General features: G+C 42.8%; 1 protein-coding gene across 4 annotated transcripts in view; it reads left to right on the top strand.

Moving 5' to 3' along the window:
• chd6 (chromodomain helicase DNA binding protein 6) overlaps window positions 1-16,206 on the top strand; it is a 363,558-nt gene extending 347,352 nt beyond the window's left edge. For all 4 annotated transcript variants that reach the window (XM_072244838.1, XM_072244818.1, XM_072244846.1 and 1 more), the window contains 2 exons: window positions 3,945-4,049; window positions 5,268-16,206. In XM_072244838.1, coding sequence (XP_072100939.1) covers window positions 3,945-4,049; window positions 5,268-6,158 — 996 coding nt within the window. In that variant the 3' untranslated portion in view covers window positions 6,159-16,206. The remainder of the gene's footprint in view (window positions 1-3,944; window positions 4,050-5,267) is intronic.
• The last annotated feature ends 290 nt before the right edge of the window (window positions 16,207-16,496 follow it).

Raw genomic sequence — 16,496 nt, forward strand, 5'->3', positions numbered from 1 at the left:
CTCTCCTCCACAAGTCCGTCACATTCACTCCTCCCTCCCTCCTCCACAGGTCTGTCACACTCACACCTCCAACCCCCACCCCCCACAGGTCCGTCACACTCACCCCTCCCCCCCCCCAGGTCCGTCACACTCATAACTCCCTCCCTTCCTCCCCCATAGGACTGTCACACTGACCCCTCCCTCCCTTCTCCCACAGGTCCATCACATTCACTCCTCCCTCCCCCCACAGGTTTGTCATTCTCAACCCTCCCACACAGGTCCTTACACACACCCCTCTTTCCTTTCGCCACCCTCCCCACACACACACACACCCACATACCCACCCACACCCACACACACAGGTCTGTCAAACTCACCCCTGCCTCCTGGTGAATCTCTCCTGCACTCTCCCTATTGCTACCACATTCTGCTTGCAGTGTGGCGAACAGGGGACACAATACTCACAGAGTGTGGTTTACAGCGGCATCGTGATGTCACAACTCTCGTACTCAATGCCTCAATCTGTTGTCACTTCAAGGAAGCTATGGACTTGTACTCTACTGTCAACACACCTAAACTCCCTTTTATCACCCAGCAGACATACCAAAGTAGATTAGGTGGATTCACATTTCTGGATTAAATTTCATTTGTGACATGTGCACCAAATTTCCCAGCTGATTCCAAGTCCAACACTGATCCCTACTGTACACTATTCATCTGAAAAGTGCCTGTTCTCTATTTCCTATCACAAAGCCAACTTGGCATCCAGATTTCCAATATGGCACAGGCCTCTTGTGCCTTAACCAGGGGCCAGCTGACCATGTAGTAGTTTGTCAAAAGCCTTACCTACAGTGCCTATAAAAAGTATTCACCCCATAATTTCATATTTTATTGTTTACAACATTGAATCACAGTGGATTTAATTTGACTTTTTTGACACTGATTAACAGAAAAGACTTGTTCATGTCAAAGAGAAAACAAATTTCTACAAATTCGTCTAAATTTATTACAATTATTAAACACAAAATAATTAATTGCATAATTATTCACCCCTTCAAGTCAGTATTTAGTAGATGAACCTTTGGCAGCAATTACAGCCTTGAGTCTGCATCTATCAGCTTTGCACATCTGGGCACTGCAATTTTTCCCCATTCTTCTTCAGAAAACTGCTCAAGCTCTGTCAGATTGCATGGGGATTGTGAGTGAACAGCCCTTTTCAGGTCCAGCCACAAATTCTCAATTGTATTGCAGTCTGGACTCTGACTTGGCCACGCCAGGACATTAACTTTGTTGTTTTTAAGACAGTACTGTGTAGCTTTGGCTTTATGCTTGGAGTCATTATCTTGCTGGGGAAAAAATTTTTCTCACATTCTCTTGGAGACTGCATCAGGTTTTCCTCCAGGAATTCCCTCCATTTTGCTGTATTCATTTTACCCTCCACCTTCACAAGCCTTCCAGGGCCTGATGCATTGAATCATCCCCACAGCATGATGCAGCCACCACCATGCTTCACGGTAGGGGATGGTGTGTTTTTGATGTGCGATGTTTGGCTTACACCAAACAGTGTTTAGTCTGATGGCCAAAAAGCTCAATTTTGGTTTCATCAGACCATAGTACCTTCTTCCATCTGACTTCAGAGTCTCCCACAAGCCTTCTGGCAAACACTGGCTGAGATTTCATGCCAGTTTTTTCAAAAGTGGCTTTCTCTTTGCCACTTTCCCATAAGGCTGCGACTGGTAAGGCACCTGGCTAACAGCTGTTGTATGCACAGTCTTTTCCAACTCAGCCACTGAAGCTTTTAACTTCTCCAGAGTTGTCATAGGTCTCTTGGTGGCCTCCCTCACTAGTCCCCTTTTTGCACAGTCACTCAGTCTTTGAGGACAGCCTGCTCTAGGCAGATTTACAGCTGGGCCCTATTCTTTCCACTGCTTGATGACTGACTTCACTGTACTCCAAGGGATATTCAGTGACTTGGAAATTTTCTTGTATTCATCTCCTGACATGCTTTACAGTAACCTTTTCATGGAGTTGCTTGGAGTGTTCTTTTGTCTTCATGGTGTAGTTTTTGCCAGGATACTGACTCACCAGTAGTTGGGCCTTCCAGATACAGATGTATTTTTACTACAATCAATTGAAACACCTTGACTGCACACAGGTGATCTCCATTTAACTAATTATGTGACTTCTGAAACCAGTTGGCTGCACCAGTGATGATTTGGTGTGTCATATTAAAGGGGGGGCGAATACTTGTGCAACCAATTATTTCATGTTTTATATTTTTAATTAATTTAGATCACTTTGTAGAGATCTGTTTTCACTTTGACATGAAAGAGTCTTTTTCTGTGAAAAAAGCCAAATTAGGATTGTAAACAATAAAACTTGAAAACTTCCGGGGGGCGGGGGGTGAATATATTTTATAGCCACAGTAAGTCCTTTATACTATGTCTACACTCATCCCTCATCAATCAAGATATGTAAGGCATGATCTTCCTTGCATCTGGCTGACTCCTAATCAGCATAAATCCTGTCCCTGCCCCTGCCCCTGATGAAAAGCCCACTGGTCTATAGTTTATCCCTACTGCCCTTGTAGAACAAGGAAGCATTAGCAATTCTCCAGTCTTCATGTACGCTGTAGGAAACAGAGATATAAAAATATTCATCAGAGCCTCAGTAATGTCCTCTCGGGACATTGTAACACTTTCCTCAGTATCCTGGCATTTGATCTCATCAGGCCTGGGGATTTATCCACCCTAATGTGCTCCAATACATCGTCCTCCCGGATACAGGTGTGCTCCAGGATATGCACTTACTGTCTAGTCTCTGCCATGATCAGAAGTTTTCATTTAGGATTGTGTGATATTTTCTGACTGCATTCATTGCTCAGCCCTCTGGATCCTTGAAGACCTATTTCTTCCTCATGTAGCCTCCCACTTCTAAAACAAATGGTTGCACAGTACTGAGGGAGTATCATGCTGTTGTGATTTACTTTGCTCACAGTGTGGCATGGGGTGGGTGTCAATCATAATGTGGGAAGTGGGTGGGGTGGGATTCACTTACAGTGCTAGAGCACTACAGCACAGAATGGTGAGGGCTTGGTCACAGTGCGAGGAGTGTTGTGGAATGGGAATCAATGGAAATGGGTTCCTGTTTCTGTTGAGGGGGGTCAGTCACACTGGGGGGAGAATAGTCAGTATGAGGGGAATAAGAAGGAAGTGTTTGTGTGTATGGGGGTGTTGGTCACAGTGGGGGGAGGATTGTCAGTCTGGAGTGGAATCAGTGGGGTGTGTTTGTGTATCGGGGACATGGGGAGTGGTTGGGGGGGGTGTCAGTTGCAGTGGGAGTGGCTGGGAGTTCAGATATGGTAGGGTGTGGGTGTATGGAGGAGTGGGCAGGTGGGGTCAGTCACAGTGGGAGTGAGTGGGAGTTCAGTCATAGTGAGTGTGTGTGGGGGGTCAGTCACAGTGGGGAGTGTTTGTGGGTGGGGGGTCAGTCACAGTGGGGAGTGTTTCTGTGGGGGGAGTGGGGAATGTTTGTGTGTAAGGGAGGAGAGGGTGGGGGTCAGTTATATTGAGTGTTTGTGTAGGGGGAGTAGGTGGGAGGGTTCAGTCACAGTGGGGAGTATTTGTGTTGGTGGGGGTGGGGAGTGTTTCTGTAGGGGGAGTAGGTGGGGGTTCAGTCAAGAGGGAGTGTTTGTGTGTGTAGGGGGAGTAGGTGGGGGTCCAGTCACAGTCGGGAGTGTTTGTGTAAGGGAGGAGAGGGTGGGGTTCAGTTATATTGGGGAGTGTTTGTGGGTGGGGAGGGTCAGTCACAGTCATAGTGGTGGAGGATTGTCAGTATGGGGGGAATCAGTGGAGGGTGTTTGTATGGGGGGGGGAAGGTGTGGGCAAAGGGGTTGTCACAGTGTGACAGAGGGATGTAGAAATACAGGCCATTACACAGCTTTAGTTTACTTTGTGCCCACTCAGCTGGGAGGTGCCATGGCCCCACTGATGAAAGAGCTGGCGAGGTGGCTGGACGCAAACCCAGAGTACGCCGTGGCGCCCGAGTGGGCTGAAATTGTGAAGCACTCGGTAAGTTCATTTGTTACCTCAGCCCCATTTTCACATACTCACTCCAGATCACTCAGTTCCTTCACCGGGGATCTGTGTAATCACAGCACCGTGTCTCTGCTCTCATACTGATAGCCAACCACAGTGAAGACCAGCATTCCATCTGCCTTCCTCGTTTCTGTTGAGTCCGCAGGTTAACTTTCAGTTATTGATGTACAAGGAAGCTGGGGTCCATCCGAACACCAACATCTTTCAATTCCCTTTATTTAGAAGCTTCTCTGCTTCTTGTTTTTTTCTCCCAGGGTTCATGACCTTCTATTCCTCTTCATTATATTTTCAAAGTCAAAACCCTTTGTAGCCTCTTTACATTCTCCTGGCATCAAACATGGTCACCGAGTTACATTAATCCTCACCCTTGTCTATTTCACTTTATTCTTGGTGCCAGGTAGAACGCTTCAAATTGGTCTTGTGTTCAGGGCACTGGAATAGACCCCTCTCCGGGAGGCAGGGAAGAGCACTGAATGTATCCTGGGAATCGGGGTCTTAAGACCACAAGATCATAAAAACATAGCAGTAGAATTAGGCTATTTGGCCTATTGACTCTGCTCCACCATTCCTTCATAGCTGATTTATTATCCCTTTCAATCCTATTTTCCTGCCTTCTCCCCACAACTTTTGACACCTTTACCTCTGCTTTAAATATACCCAATGATTTGGCTTCCCCAGTTGTCTGTGGCAATGAATTCCACAGATTCACCACCCTCCGGCTAAAGGAATTCCTCCTCATCTCTGTTCTAAATGGACATCCCTCTATTCTGTAGCTGTGCCCTCTGGTCCTGGATTCACCAACTATAGGAAACATCCTCTCCACATCCACTCCTAGGCTTTTCAATATTCGATAGGTTTCAATCAGATCCCCATCATTCTTCCAAACTCTGGTGAGTACAGGCTGAGAGCCATCAAACGATCCTCATATGTTAACCTTTTCATTCCCAAAATCGTACTTATGAACAACCTCTGGACCCTCTCCAATGTCAACGTATCTTTTAGATAAGAGGCATAACTGCTCTCAATACTGTCATAAGTCCGGTCTGATCAGTCTTACTCCAATTCCATTACCTAACAAATGGAAGTCAAATAAATTAGTAGTGCAGCTTTTGGAGAGCTTTGAGGTGAGTCACTGCCTCGGGCTGTGAGATGCTACTGCAATCATCTATCACTCTTTTCTTTGGTCTTCAGGGCTTTCTACCAGAGAACAAGTTCAGTCGTATCCTGACTGAGCCTGTGGTGAAAGAGGCTGGTGCCAGAAAGCGGGGGCGGAGACCGCGGAGTGAAATGGTCAAACCTGGCGGGGTTGTCGGTGACACCACCTCAGCAATGGGACCAATGTTCATGAATGGGCTTATCGCTGGGATGGATCTAGTGAGCCTTCAGAACTTCAGAAATATTCATAACCTTCAGCTGGCCGGACTGATGGGGTTTCCAGCTGGATTTGCTGCAATCCCTTCTGGAGAGGATGGCAAGAACAGCCTGAACATGTTGCCCATGATGCTGCCTGGGATGGCTGGAATGTCCCATGTGTTCGGGGTAGGGGGACTATTGAACAGCCCATCAGTGGTATCAGGTACCAGCACTTCATGTACGTCCACACTGACCACAAGTGTTTCTTCGAAAGCAAGTAAAGGCAGCGAACAGCAGGGCAGTGCTGCCGAGTCGAGGAAACATGAGGAAGGTTCTCTGTCAGCAGAGAAACCAGGTCCTAGTTCATCTTTCCCTGACTCAGGGGAAGCCAGAGTCACCACCAGCAATGTGTTGCCCTTCAACCCATTCCTACTGCACAGTATGCCTGCTGGATTAATTTACCCTTCCATGTTCCTTCCACATGGTGTCAGCATGGCAATGCCTGGCTTTGCGCAAGCAGGACACACTGAGGGAGACAGCACTGGAAGCCCAAAGAAGAAGAGAAAGAAAGCCAAGGAGGAGGCTGCAAGTGATGGAACTGAACCCTGCCCACAGCTAACAAACACAGAAGAGAGCACGAGGAACTCGGCAGAAACCACTGCTGTACAGGACAGTTCTGTGCAGGAGACTGAGAAAAACTCTGTAGATGGTACTCAGAATGCCGAGTAGAATTTATATTTACTTTTAGGTCAACTTTAGATTTTCTTGATTTAAAAATTTAAACCATGTTTATGATCCCCTCCTGCCTCAAACTGTTCTCTCCCCAAACTACTTTCAATCCCATCCACCAATCCCCCTCCTCACTCACACTGTGTGGGGCTTAGGAATCTAAAGCAATTGTGTTAAAATACATCTCTGAGGTTGCTTTGATTGTAAGTTTTAATTGGTGACTGCATTCTCCACAGCATGAGCTATACTTTGGTTCTTGCTTCAGAGATTATGGTGAGCTAATCCTTGGAGATGGGAGGAGAGAGAAGTAAGGAGGCAAAAATGTCCCGATCCTCCACCACTTAGACTTATCACACAAGGGTATTGTCAGCAGTTACTTGGTGCCTCTTGCTCTAGGCTCTAGTTTTGTTAATATTTCACCCCCCCCCTTTTTTTTTTGTAAAACACTGGCCACAGGAGAGGAGAGAAGATTCTACCAGATTAACTCCCTGGCCAACAAGATTGAGAGAGTTTGTGCTTGTTCTGCCTTTACGCAGTACCAGAAGTCTGTTGGTGAGTCTGTTATTAGGCACGGCCCTGAGGCTTTGTATCGCACTCTAGTAAACTCTTGATAGGAGTGCATACTTCACACAATAGCTGTTCCACTTTCTGTTGCACTGGAATCAATTAAAACGTTTTTGTTTCGTTTCGTTAATGTTGGGAGAAGAGATTATGCAGAGTTAAAGTGATTCTTCTTTAGGACAAATCTCCTTGAAAAGTTTGAAAATTGGAGTTTTTAAAAGGTAGATTAAAATTTATAACAAAGCATGAACAGAATTATTCTTCCTATGAACTGAGGAACCAGTTAGAAAGCTCAGTGAGAAACCAAGGGGAGCTACATTGTATGACTGACATTCTCAGCGTGTATACTAAGATGCGCAAGTTTGTAGCCCTGTGTGATGCACAAAACAGGTTATTTTGAGCCAAGCAGATGTAAATACTGGTGCTGATCCATAAAGGTAAATTAATGACGTGAAACTCCAATCATAGATTAGTTGCTTTTCGTAAATACAGAAAACGCTGGAAGTTTACAGGTCAGACAGCAGCTATTGAGAGAGAGTAAGACGGTATTGTATTAGGTCTGTGACATCTCTTGAAAAGTCATCAACCTAAATCATTCACTCTTCTTCTCCACAGCTGCAACCTGATCCAATGAGTATTTTCAGCTTGTTCTGTTTCCAAGTTCATCTGCAGTTTTTGCTTTTTAAATAGTTGCTTGTAACTAGTACTAGTTGAAGATCACCTGCTAAGGAACTGACGGACATCATGCCTTGCTTTTGTGTGCTGTCAGCAACCAGAATCTGTATTAGTTCTGTCTGCTTGTCCTGCCAATGTGCCAGCAGGCTGGTGTTTAGTAGCCAACCCTGCCACAGGTTCCATCTCCCTTCCCTTGTGCACACCTCCAACTCTGCGCCAAATCCACAAGACAGCATCATGGAATTCAAAGTCTTGGCTTATCAAATTATATAACACCTTTAGATAGTATTGCTGACCCCTGTAGTGAGGTGTTGGCACACTGGTTTCCGCATAGCAAGATCCTGAATCCTACTGTAGTAATTTAAAAATGAAATACTGAGTAGGTGTGTGAATGGAAGATGAGGTTTTTCTGTTACTGTATGACACATTTTTTTGTATTTTAGTTGTTTTATGAGGGTGGGGAGGGAGCCTGGTTATAATCAAATATGTTCTGCCTTTTTAGCCTTTAGTTAGTGAATTTTTATTGATTTTTAAGCAACAAGAAAAACTTTTAGAACGGTCACTAAAGACCAATTTTATTGATGACTTTCCTGAACCCACTCCATTACAAGTTGGTCTCTTGTTTCAGAGTGGGTGGCAGTGCGAGACTTTCGTTAACTTGGAGGATCAGTGAGCCTGAGTTAGTATTAAATGATAAAATGCCCCTGTTCTCTGCAGCCTGCACTTCCAACATTTAGCTTAGAGGATGCTGGAATGCAGTTTTAATTGTGGCTGATTAACAGAAATATCCTACAATGAAGTGATATTACAGTGGCAGCATGAATGGAAAGAGATTTTAACTACACTCCTTTCCTCTTTGCCTACCGTTTGCTGCGTTGACAATACCAGCATACTGAGGCAAGAGGTGGCTACTGGCCTCCCTCCGTTCAACCTGGCAAGGAGTCCTGGTGCTGGGTTCCATGACTGAGCTTGGACATGAAGCTTTCGATGATGGTTTATTTCCAAAGGGAATATCAAGTTTTGAAGTATTCAAAGTTTACTGTCCATTGAAGTTTTTTTTTGAAAAACATTGATTTTCATTTTCTTTACTGTTACAACCTTACATAACTTATGGATTTGTGCCGAGGTCCAATGTTGAGTCATATATTTCGTTACTACATTATTTATTCATCTGTTGAATGTCTATGTGTTTTTATTATATATAATAATTATTCTGAATCACTAACTATAAAATTCTGTCTTGTTTTTTTTAAACCCTAAAAGGCAAGCAAATGGTCTGATGTTTGCACGGTGTATTCAGCAGTTTGAAGTTAGAAAACTATTCCAAAATCTTTTATTGGAGATGTTTTACAAAGATGCACTGTGTTGGATGAGACAGTATCCCATATGTTTATCTGCCCTCAGTTATATTAATCCAAATCACTTCTGGGAAATTGTACACTGTAGCTGGTCTCTTACTGTGCAGAGTTGCCCTCTGTGATATATTATGCAGCAATTAACCCTGAATCTTCCTGAAAAAAATCCAAAGATTCTACAAACAATAGCATGGTAAATGTGGATCTGTTTGTTAATTGTTTCATAAATAATGCTGCTTTGTACAAAATTGACATAGAAGAGTTAAAGGTATCAGAAATTGGGTGACTAAACACTATTTTGCTGCTCTAGCCATTGCCTCCCTCCAGCTCAGTTGCATCTGTTACAGTCCTGCCCATCTGTTGCATATTGAGCCCATAGCTGAATGTGCCTCGTTTAAATCATCAGGCAAAGAAAGGCCGATGTCATATAGATGGTTGTGAAAAGAGCAGCACACAAAACACTGGAGGAACTCGGCAGGTCAATCCAGCATCTATGGAGAGCAACTAACATTTGAGGTTTCAGGCTGAGACCTTTCATCAGGACGGATGAAACATGATGGGCCCAAAACATCAACTGTTTATTCCTTTCCATAGATGCTGCCTGCCCTGCTAAGTTCCTCCGGCATTCTCTGCACGTTGCTTTGGATTTCCAGCATCCGCAGAATCTCTTGTGTTTAAGATTGTGAGAAGAGGCCAAATCCCCTTATATTAGTTGACTTTATAAGATACTTCTGATACAATTTTGAAATCAGTTTGGACATGTCTACTAGTCAGCTTGTGTTTCATATCTTCATCAAAGAAGGTTAATCAAAAAGGACTTGGGTAAAGTCCTGGATGCAGGGAGCCTTCCTCTTTCAAGGTTAAGTTTAAATAAAAACTTAAAAATTGGATGGAGGACTAGTGTCTTTCAATAGAGGTATTTAAAAAGCCTTTGTAAGGCAGCTGTGTGCTAAGCCCAGGTGAACCTACAGCAACGGTAGTTACTGATGGCTGAAAGAATTTAAGACATAGAGCACCACAGCACCAGAAATAGGCCCTTCAGTCCATCCTGCCCATGCCAACCTGATCTGCCTAGTCCCATCTACCTGCACTTGGACCATATCCCACAAAACCCTTCTCATCCATGTACCTATTTTGAACCCATATCCGCCATTTCCACTGGTAGCTCATTCCACACTCTCACCACCCTCTGAGTGAAGAAGTTCACCCTTGGGTTCATTCACCTTTCACCCTTAGCTTATCACCACTAGTTCTAGTCTCACCCAACCTGAGGGGGAGAAAGTCTATATGCATTTACACTATTACCCCTTATAATTTTGTATATCTCTATAAGATCCCTATTCATTCTCCCACACTCTAAGGAATAAAGTCCCTTCTCTGTAACTCAGGTTAGCACCATATAGCAGTGACTACACTGGAGTAGGGTGAAAGCACACAGAGCAGTTGCTGGGCCTAATCACTGGGGCCAGAATCCACCACTGCTCTGCTAACAGTGGACAAACTTTCTAATCCACACAGCCTCCAGCTCCTGATCAGGCTATCCCATCATTATGACTTCCAAATAAATAGTTTCAAATGAATCTTGATGTTGGCCTTCAGTTTTGCCTTTTTTCACTTTCCTGATCACCACCCAAACCTGTCTCTCTTCTCTCCCCCAGTAAAAAGTAAGGCACTAGAACAGAGGAAATCACTCTACACGATTCAGTTATCTCACCCCTCCCTTGCAGAGTTTGCAAATAGATTCCAGCAACCAGGAGTGAACTGTCACATTTGCAATTTTCCATCCAGAAGCATAATTCATGTATCTTTGCAGCGTTGAGAAACTAAGGCTGACATTCTGAACTTTTCTTGCATGTTTCTTATCGTATTCTGGGGTACAAATCTTTGTCTAACAGAAGTTCCATTGTCTAATTCATATATTTAAATACCCAAAATTTTCATTTTGATTTTCTGTGCAACTGATATTTTCCCTCTTTCAGTGATGAGCACAAAACAATAGACAATAGGTGCAGGAGTAGGCCATTCGGCCCTTTGAGCCAGCACCGCCATTCACTGTGATCATGGCTGATCATTCACAATCAGTATCCAGTTCCTGCCTTATCCCCATAACCTTTGATTCCGCTATCTTTAAGAGCTCTATCCATCTCTTTCTCGAAAGCATCTAGAGACTTGACCTCCACAGCCTTCTGAGGCAGAGCATTCCATATGTCCACCACTTTCTGGTTGAAAAAGTTTTTCCTCAACTCTGTTCTAAATGGCCTACCCCTTATTCTTAAACTGTGGCCTCTGGTTCTGGACTCACCCATCAGTGGGAACATGCTTCCCGCCTCCAGCGTGTCCAATCCCTTAATAATCTTATATGTTTCAATAAGATCCCCTCTCAGCCTTCTAAATTCCAGAGTATACAAGCCCAGTCGCTCCAATTCAACATATGAGTCCCGCCGTCCCAGGTATTAACCTTGTGAACCTATGCTGCACTCCCTCAATAGCAAGAATGTCCTTCCTCAAATTCGGAGACCAAAACTGCATACAGTACTCCAGGTGTGGTCTCACCAGGGCCCTGTACAGCTGCAGAAGGACCTCTTTGCTCTTGTACTCAATTCCCCTTGTTATGAAGGCCAGCATGCCATTAGCTTTCTTCACTGCCTGCTGTACTTGCATGCTTGCTTTCAGTGACTGATGTACAAGGACACCTACATCTCGTTGTACTTCCCCTTTTCTTAACTTGACTCCATTTAGATAATAATCTGCCTTCCTGTTCTTACCACCAAAGTGGATAACCTCACATTTATCCACATTAACTGCATCTGCCCACTCACCCAGCCTGTCCAAGTCACCCTGCATTCTCATAACATCCTCCTCACATTTCACACTGCCACCCAGCTTTGTGTCATCGGCAAATTTGCTAATGTTACTTTTAATTCCCTCATCTAAATCATTAATATATATTATAAACAGCTGCAGTCCCAGCACTGAACCCTGTGGTACCCCACTGGTCACCACCTGCCATTCCAAAAGGGACCCGTTGATCGCTACTCTTTGTTTTCTGTCAGCCAGCCAATTTTCAATCCATGTCAGTACTCTGCCCCCAATACCATGTGCCCTAATTTTGCCCACTAATCTCCTATGTGGGACTTTATCAAAGGCTTTCTGAAAGTCCAGGTACACTACATCCACTGGCGCTCCCCTTGTCCATTTTCATAGTTACATCCTCAAAAAATTCCAGAAGATTAGTCAAGCACGATTTCCCCTTCGTAAATCCATGCTGACTCAGACCGATCCTGTTACTGCTATCCAGATGTGTCGTAATTTCACCTTTTATAATTGACTCCAGCATCTTTCCCGCCACCAACGTCAGGCTAACCGGTCTATAATTCCCTGTTTTCTCTCTTCCTCCCTTCTTGAAGAGAGGGACAACATTAGCCACCCTCCAATCCACAGGAACTGATCCTGAATCTATAGAACATTGGAAAATGATTACCAATGCGTCCACGATTTCTAAAGCCACCTCCTTAAGTACCCTGAACACTGAATTAACTTGCCTGCCATTTCATTAGGATCCACTGTACTTTTGCCAATTCTAACCAGCCCATTGAAAATGCTGGAGGAACTCAGCAGGTCCAACACCATCTAAAGAGGAGTAGAAACAGCTGATGCTTTGGGCTGAGATGCTTCTTTGGGGCCTGATGTAAGGTCTCAGCCCAAAACATTTACCATTTATTTATTTCCCTCTTATAGATGCTGCCGGGCCTGCTGAATTCCTCAGCATTTTGTGCGTGTTGCTCTGGATTTCCAGCATCTGCAGAATCTGGTTTCTAGCTAGCCCATATTCGTTTTCACAAATCTCAAAAATTCAAAAGAACGTCTTTATTCTTTTTCTACACCCTTTTCTATATGTTTCTTTCTTCTGTTAGGTTTCCATCTTTCATTTAGCAAAGTCTTTTCCTCACTGAGTATTTTTTGCTTAAATGTAAAAGTGGATCCACTGAATTTTAAAGGAATCTTTGGTCCTTTGTTCGAATATGACTAGTAGTAAGGTTTGGTTTTCCACCTGAACTTTGCAACAATAGTCAATCTTAAGGGAAGATTGTTCAACATTTTGTAAATAATACTGTCCAATTCCTTGAGTTAATTTTGATCTGCTTGTACTGGTATCAGTCCTAAATTTGTCAAATGGAGACACAGACTACAGTGGGTCAAGCAACCTCTGTAGAAGCAAAGGATGGGTATGTGTTTTCTGTTGCGGCCTTACTTCAGGTGCTGCATGACCTGCTGAGTTTTTCCAGCAACTTGCTTTTGCTCTTGCTCTGGATTTGAGAAAGTATAGATGACACAACTCCGAGCCCCAAGTTCTTCTTGTCAGCCACCACAGTAACTATTAGCGTTCTTCAGTGGTAATGCAGATTCATAGATGCTTTGGGAAAGACAGGCAAAGGCAGACCTCAGTGGACATTGCTTTGAATTATCAGTGAAAATCGCAGGTGGCAGACCAGATAACCAACTGCCACAAATTGTTACAAGGATTGATGGGCAGTTACTGGAGCAAAATGCAACACTTCTTGGAGTGGCCCTCCCATCTTTCATTATTATTTTACTCTCCATCATTCTTTTATTGGGTACAAAAAATGGCACAAATCTATTCCAAGTAACATTTGGACATTATGTTAGAACATAAATATTTTTCATATTGCTTCGGAGGAGAGTCCGTATGGCTTGAGCAAACCAATAAATGGGAGTGTCTTTTTATAACATGATAGCTCTTAACTGTGCAGACTTGCCATTTCGTGCTACAAGATTTTTAACACTAAAAGCTTGGCAAAGAGGAAAAAAGGTGAAAACTTTTGAAACCATTCCTGTTTGCAGATAAGCCCTATAGTATCTATGTAATAATGTGTTTTTAAAAATTTTTTTTAAATGAGAATTTGATGCAGAATGCGCACTAGGGAGCTACTTTGAGTCAGATCTGGTTGGGACGTATCCTTTTACTTGAACTCTACAAAGTAATCTCACAAAGTTTAATTTTATGGGTCTGGATCCCTGTCTAAAGAGCACATTATAGAAAGGTGGCTTCAGTTCATCATTTTGTTTTTGCTCTTTCTGGTAAATTAACCAAATGCTGATGAAACCAGTAACTAGGTACCTGTGAAGGGATTGTGTGGATGGGACATGTCAGTTAGCAGAAGAAGACCAAGGTGAATGAACTGCAGTGGTTTAAAAGCTGTGTTTGAAACAAGCTGCATTTATATCACAAGGCAAGTTGTATATTATCGGAAAACGAGCACAAATTGAGATTGGGAAGGGGAGTGGGCTACATATCACAAGGCCAGACCTTCTGTAAATATAAAAATATACTTGACATTCTTTATTTAAAATGCAGAGGGACTCTAGAAAATTATAGCAATAAATTAGAGAACTGTTATGTGTTGTATAAAGAATTTGTGAAGTATATTTCTGTTCCTCTGTTCATTTCAGCAGGCTTTGTTTTGTAATGAGGCCACTGTAGAATAATGAGTAAAAAGAAAAATTTAAAAAAAACTTTAGAACTGCTTAGACACTCTGTTACACAATGGCAGTGGAAAGTGAAACTAGACTGTGTGTAGTTTCTTCTATTTATCCGATTAATTTGTTGAGTTTTACTTTTTTTATAGGTATTCTTTTTGTGTAATTTATATATGGGTGTACAGACTATATGCTGGTCACTGGTTCCACACAGTTTCCCTTTGAGAAATGTTTTTAGTTTGATGTACTGATTTTGTTTGGATCAGATGGCAGCACTGAAAAATGTCTTCTTGTAGACCGCCCCACTTAAATCAACGATTTTCAATGTTTCAGTGTTCATGAAAGGTATGTGTGTTCTTGTTACCTTGTGCTAACTAGACCCAGAAATAGCTGGAAGAGCTAGAGTTAATTTCTAACTGTATCTGCAGTTTGCTTATTGGTTTTGGAGGAGGGGTGGGAAATGAGTCAAACGTTTCAAGTGAAGCTGGAAGATAAACCTTCAACCCTTTTGAAATTATTGCATGTTAAGCTGGCAATAGAGAAAACATCACAATGGAAATGACCTAACTGATGCATCTTACTGACTCTACCTGTTTCACATCTCCATCACACTGGTTTACACTCCATCATGCTGTGTTTACACTTACAGCTGAGCTGGTGTCCATCAACCAAAGGCTGGTAGTAGCTTTGGAGTTTGTCACACAACACTCTCTTCCACATGTTGGTTTCTATGAAGTGTGGCGTGTCTTCTCTATCATTCCATTCCAAAAGTTGTTTAGACCTTGAGGTGTGAAACAGACATCACTTACCCATGAGTGCTAATTGGGTCCTGCAGAACTTGCTTCGTGATAGTGTAGTTTGACTTTGGAATATTCCAATCAGCCCAGAAGGTTGTTGTTTTTTTTTCAGTTGAGCAATTCCAGTAGCCTGGCATTAGGTATAAACTGTTCAGTGATGATTCAAGCACTGTGTTTATTAAATTTTTGTTTCCACTGTTGTTTCCATTGTGTTGGAAACAGAATAAAATTTAACTATCAATAAAAGAAAAGATAAATGGAAGTTGATACCTTTTATATTTTAGATGTCTTAATTTCTGAATTATTACTATATGCTGTCTGCTGTACAGCTATTCTAAAGACCATATTGTTACAATCCTCAAAATGTGTGCCTCCGTTGTCTGATGGGTACAAGACTGTTTTAAGATTCATCAAGCTCAGCTTCCCCTTCCAGGCGTGATCAGCTGAATCTGTCCCTATTAACTAAGAAAATATTTTATCTGTTCTCCTAAATCAATAATTTAGATAGCCTGAAAGTAATAACTGCCTGGAGAGAATGGGGGACGAGTATTCTAGAGTCTGCTTGTCCTGTCGGGTTATCTCTGGTGGTTGTAGTTGGTTAAGGTTCATGGTCAAGCCTGTGGCCAGCACCACTGTTCTGGCATGACAGCTGTGTGGCAAGAAATTCTCGAAAAGAAGAGAATCAGGTAGCAGATTACTGTGACAGTTGTCAGACAAATTATGACTTATTTTGCTTTATACTCTTGTGATTGAATAGTTTCTAAGTCCTACCAAGCACGAGAGATCTCTTTCCCCATTCCACACCCTCTCCCCAATGGACCTAGGTCACCAGTTGGAGCTGGCTTCCAAATGTAGGAGCATCTAGGCATTGGGTGTGAAGAATATGTATGGCAACCAAGGCTTATTCTAATTGTGGTTGCCCTTGTCTCCACTAAAGGCATCATGGCTTGGGATTCTCTCTGCTCTTCGATCGTTTACCACTTTCCTGTTCTTAACATTAAGCCTTAGAATACATTGTTTTCAAATTTAGTTGCAATACTACGCTGAAGTACTGAATACCTCATTTATTTTGTAACAGTATCCCCAGTTCTACTGATATGATTGCTCTTGTATCCTAATCCTGTACCTGACTTGTTGAAAGCCTCAATAAAATGTTAACATCCTGGTATAGAGTAGTGTTGGTATTGGCTCATGTGAGAGTTTCCTGAATGTTTGAAGACTAAGCTTTGGGTGTTTCTTTCAGTCTGACACATAATGGGTACAGAAGTTGTTTGTGTTTGTCTCTGCAGCAGTGACAGCTTAGTCTTTATTACGTAATGTTCTTCTGTTCATTGGTACAGAACAGTTGAGGGACTGAGGGGAGAAGGGCTGTAGTCCTGAATATGGTGAAATTATAGTTCTAACATGAGTACTGAGCATTTTTGTCTCCATGATGACGTACCTAGTTAGTA

The sequence above is a fragment of the Mobula birostris genome, chromosome 2 (genome assembly GCF_030028105.1).
Source record: "Mobula birostris isolate sMobBir1 chromosome 2, sMobBir1.hap1, whole genome shotgun sequence".
In the NCBI taxonomy this organism is placed as follows: domain Eukaryota; kingdom Metazoa; phylum Chordata; class Chondrichthyes; order Myliobatiformes; family Myliobatidae; genus Mobula; species Mobula birostris.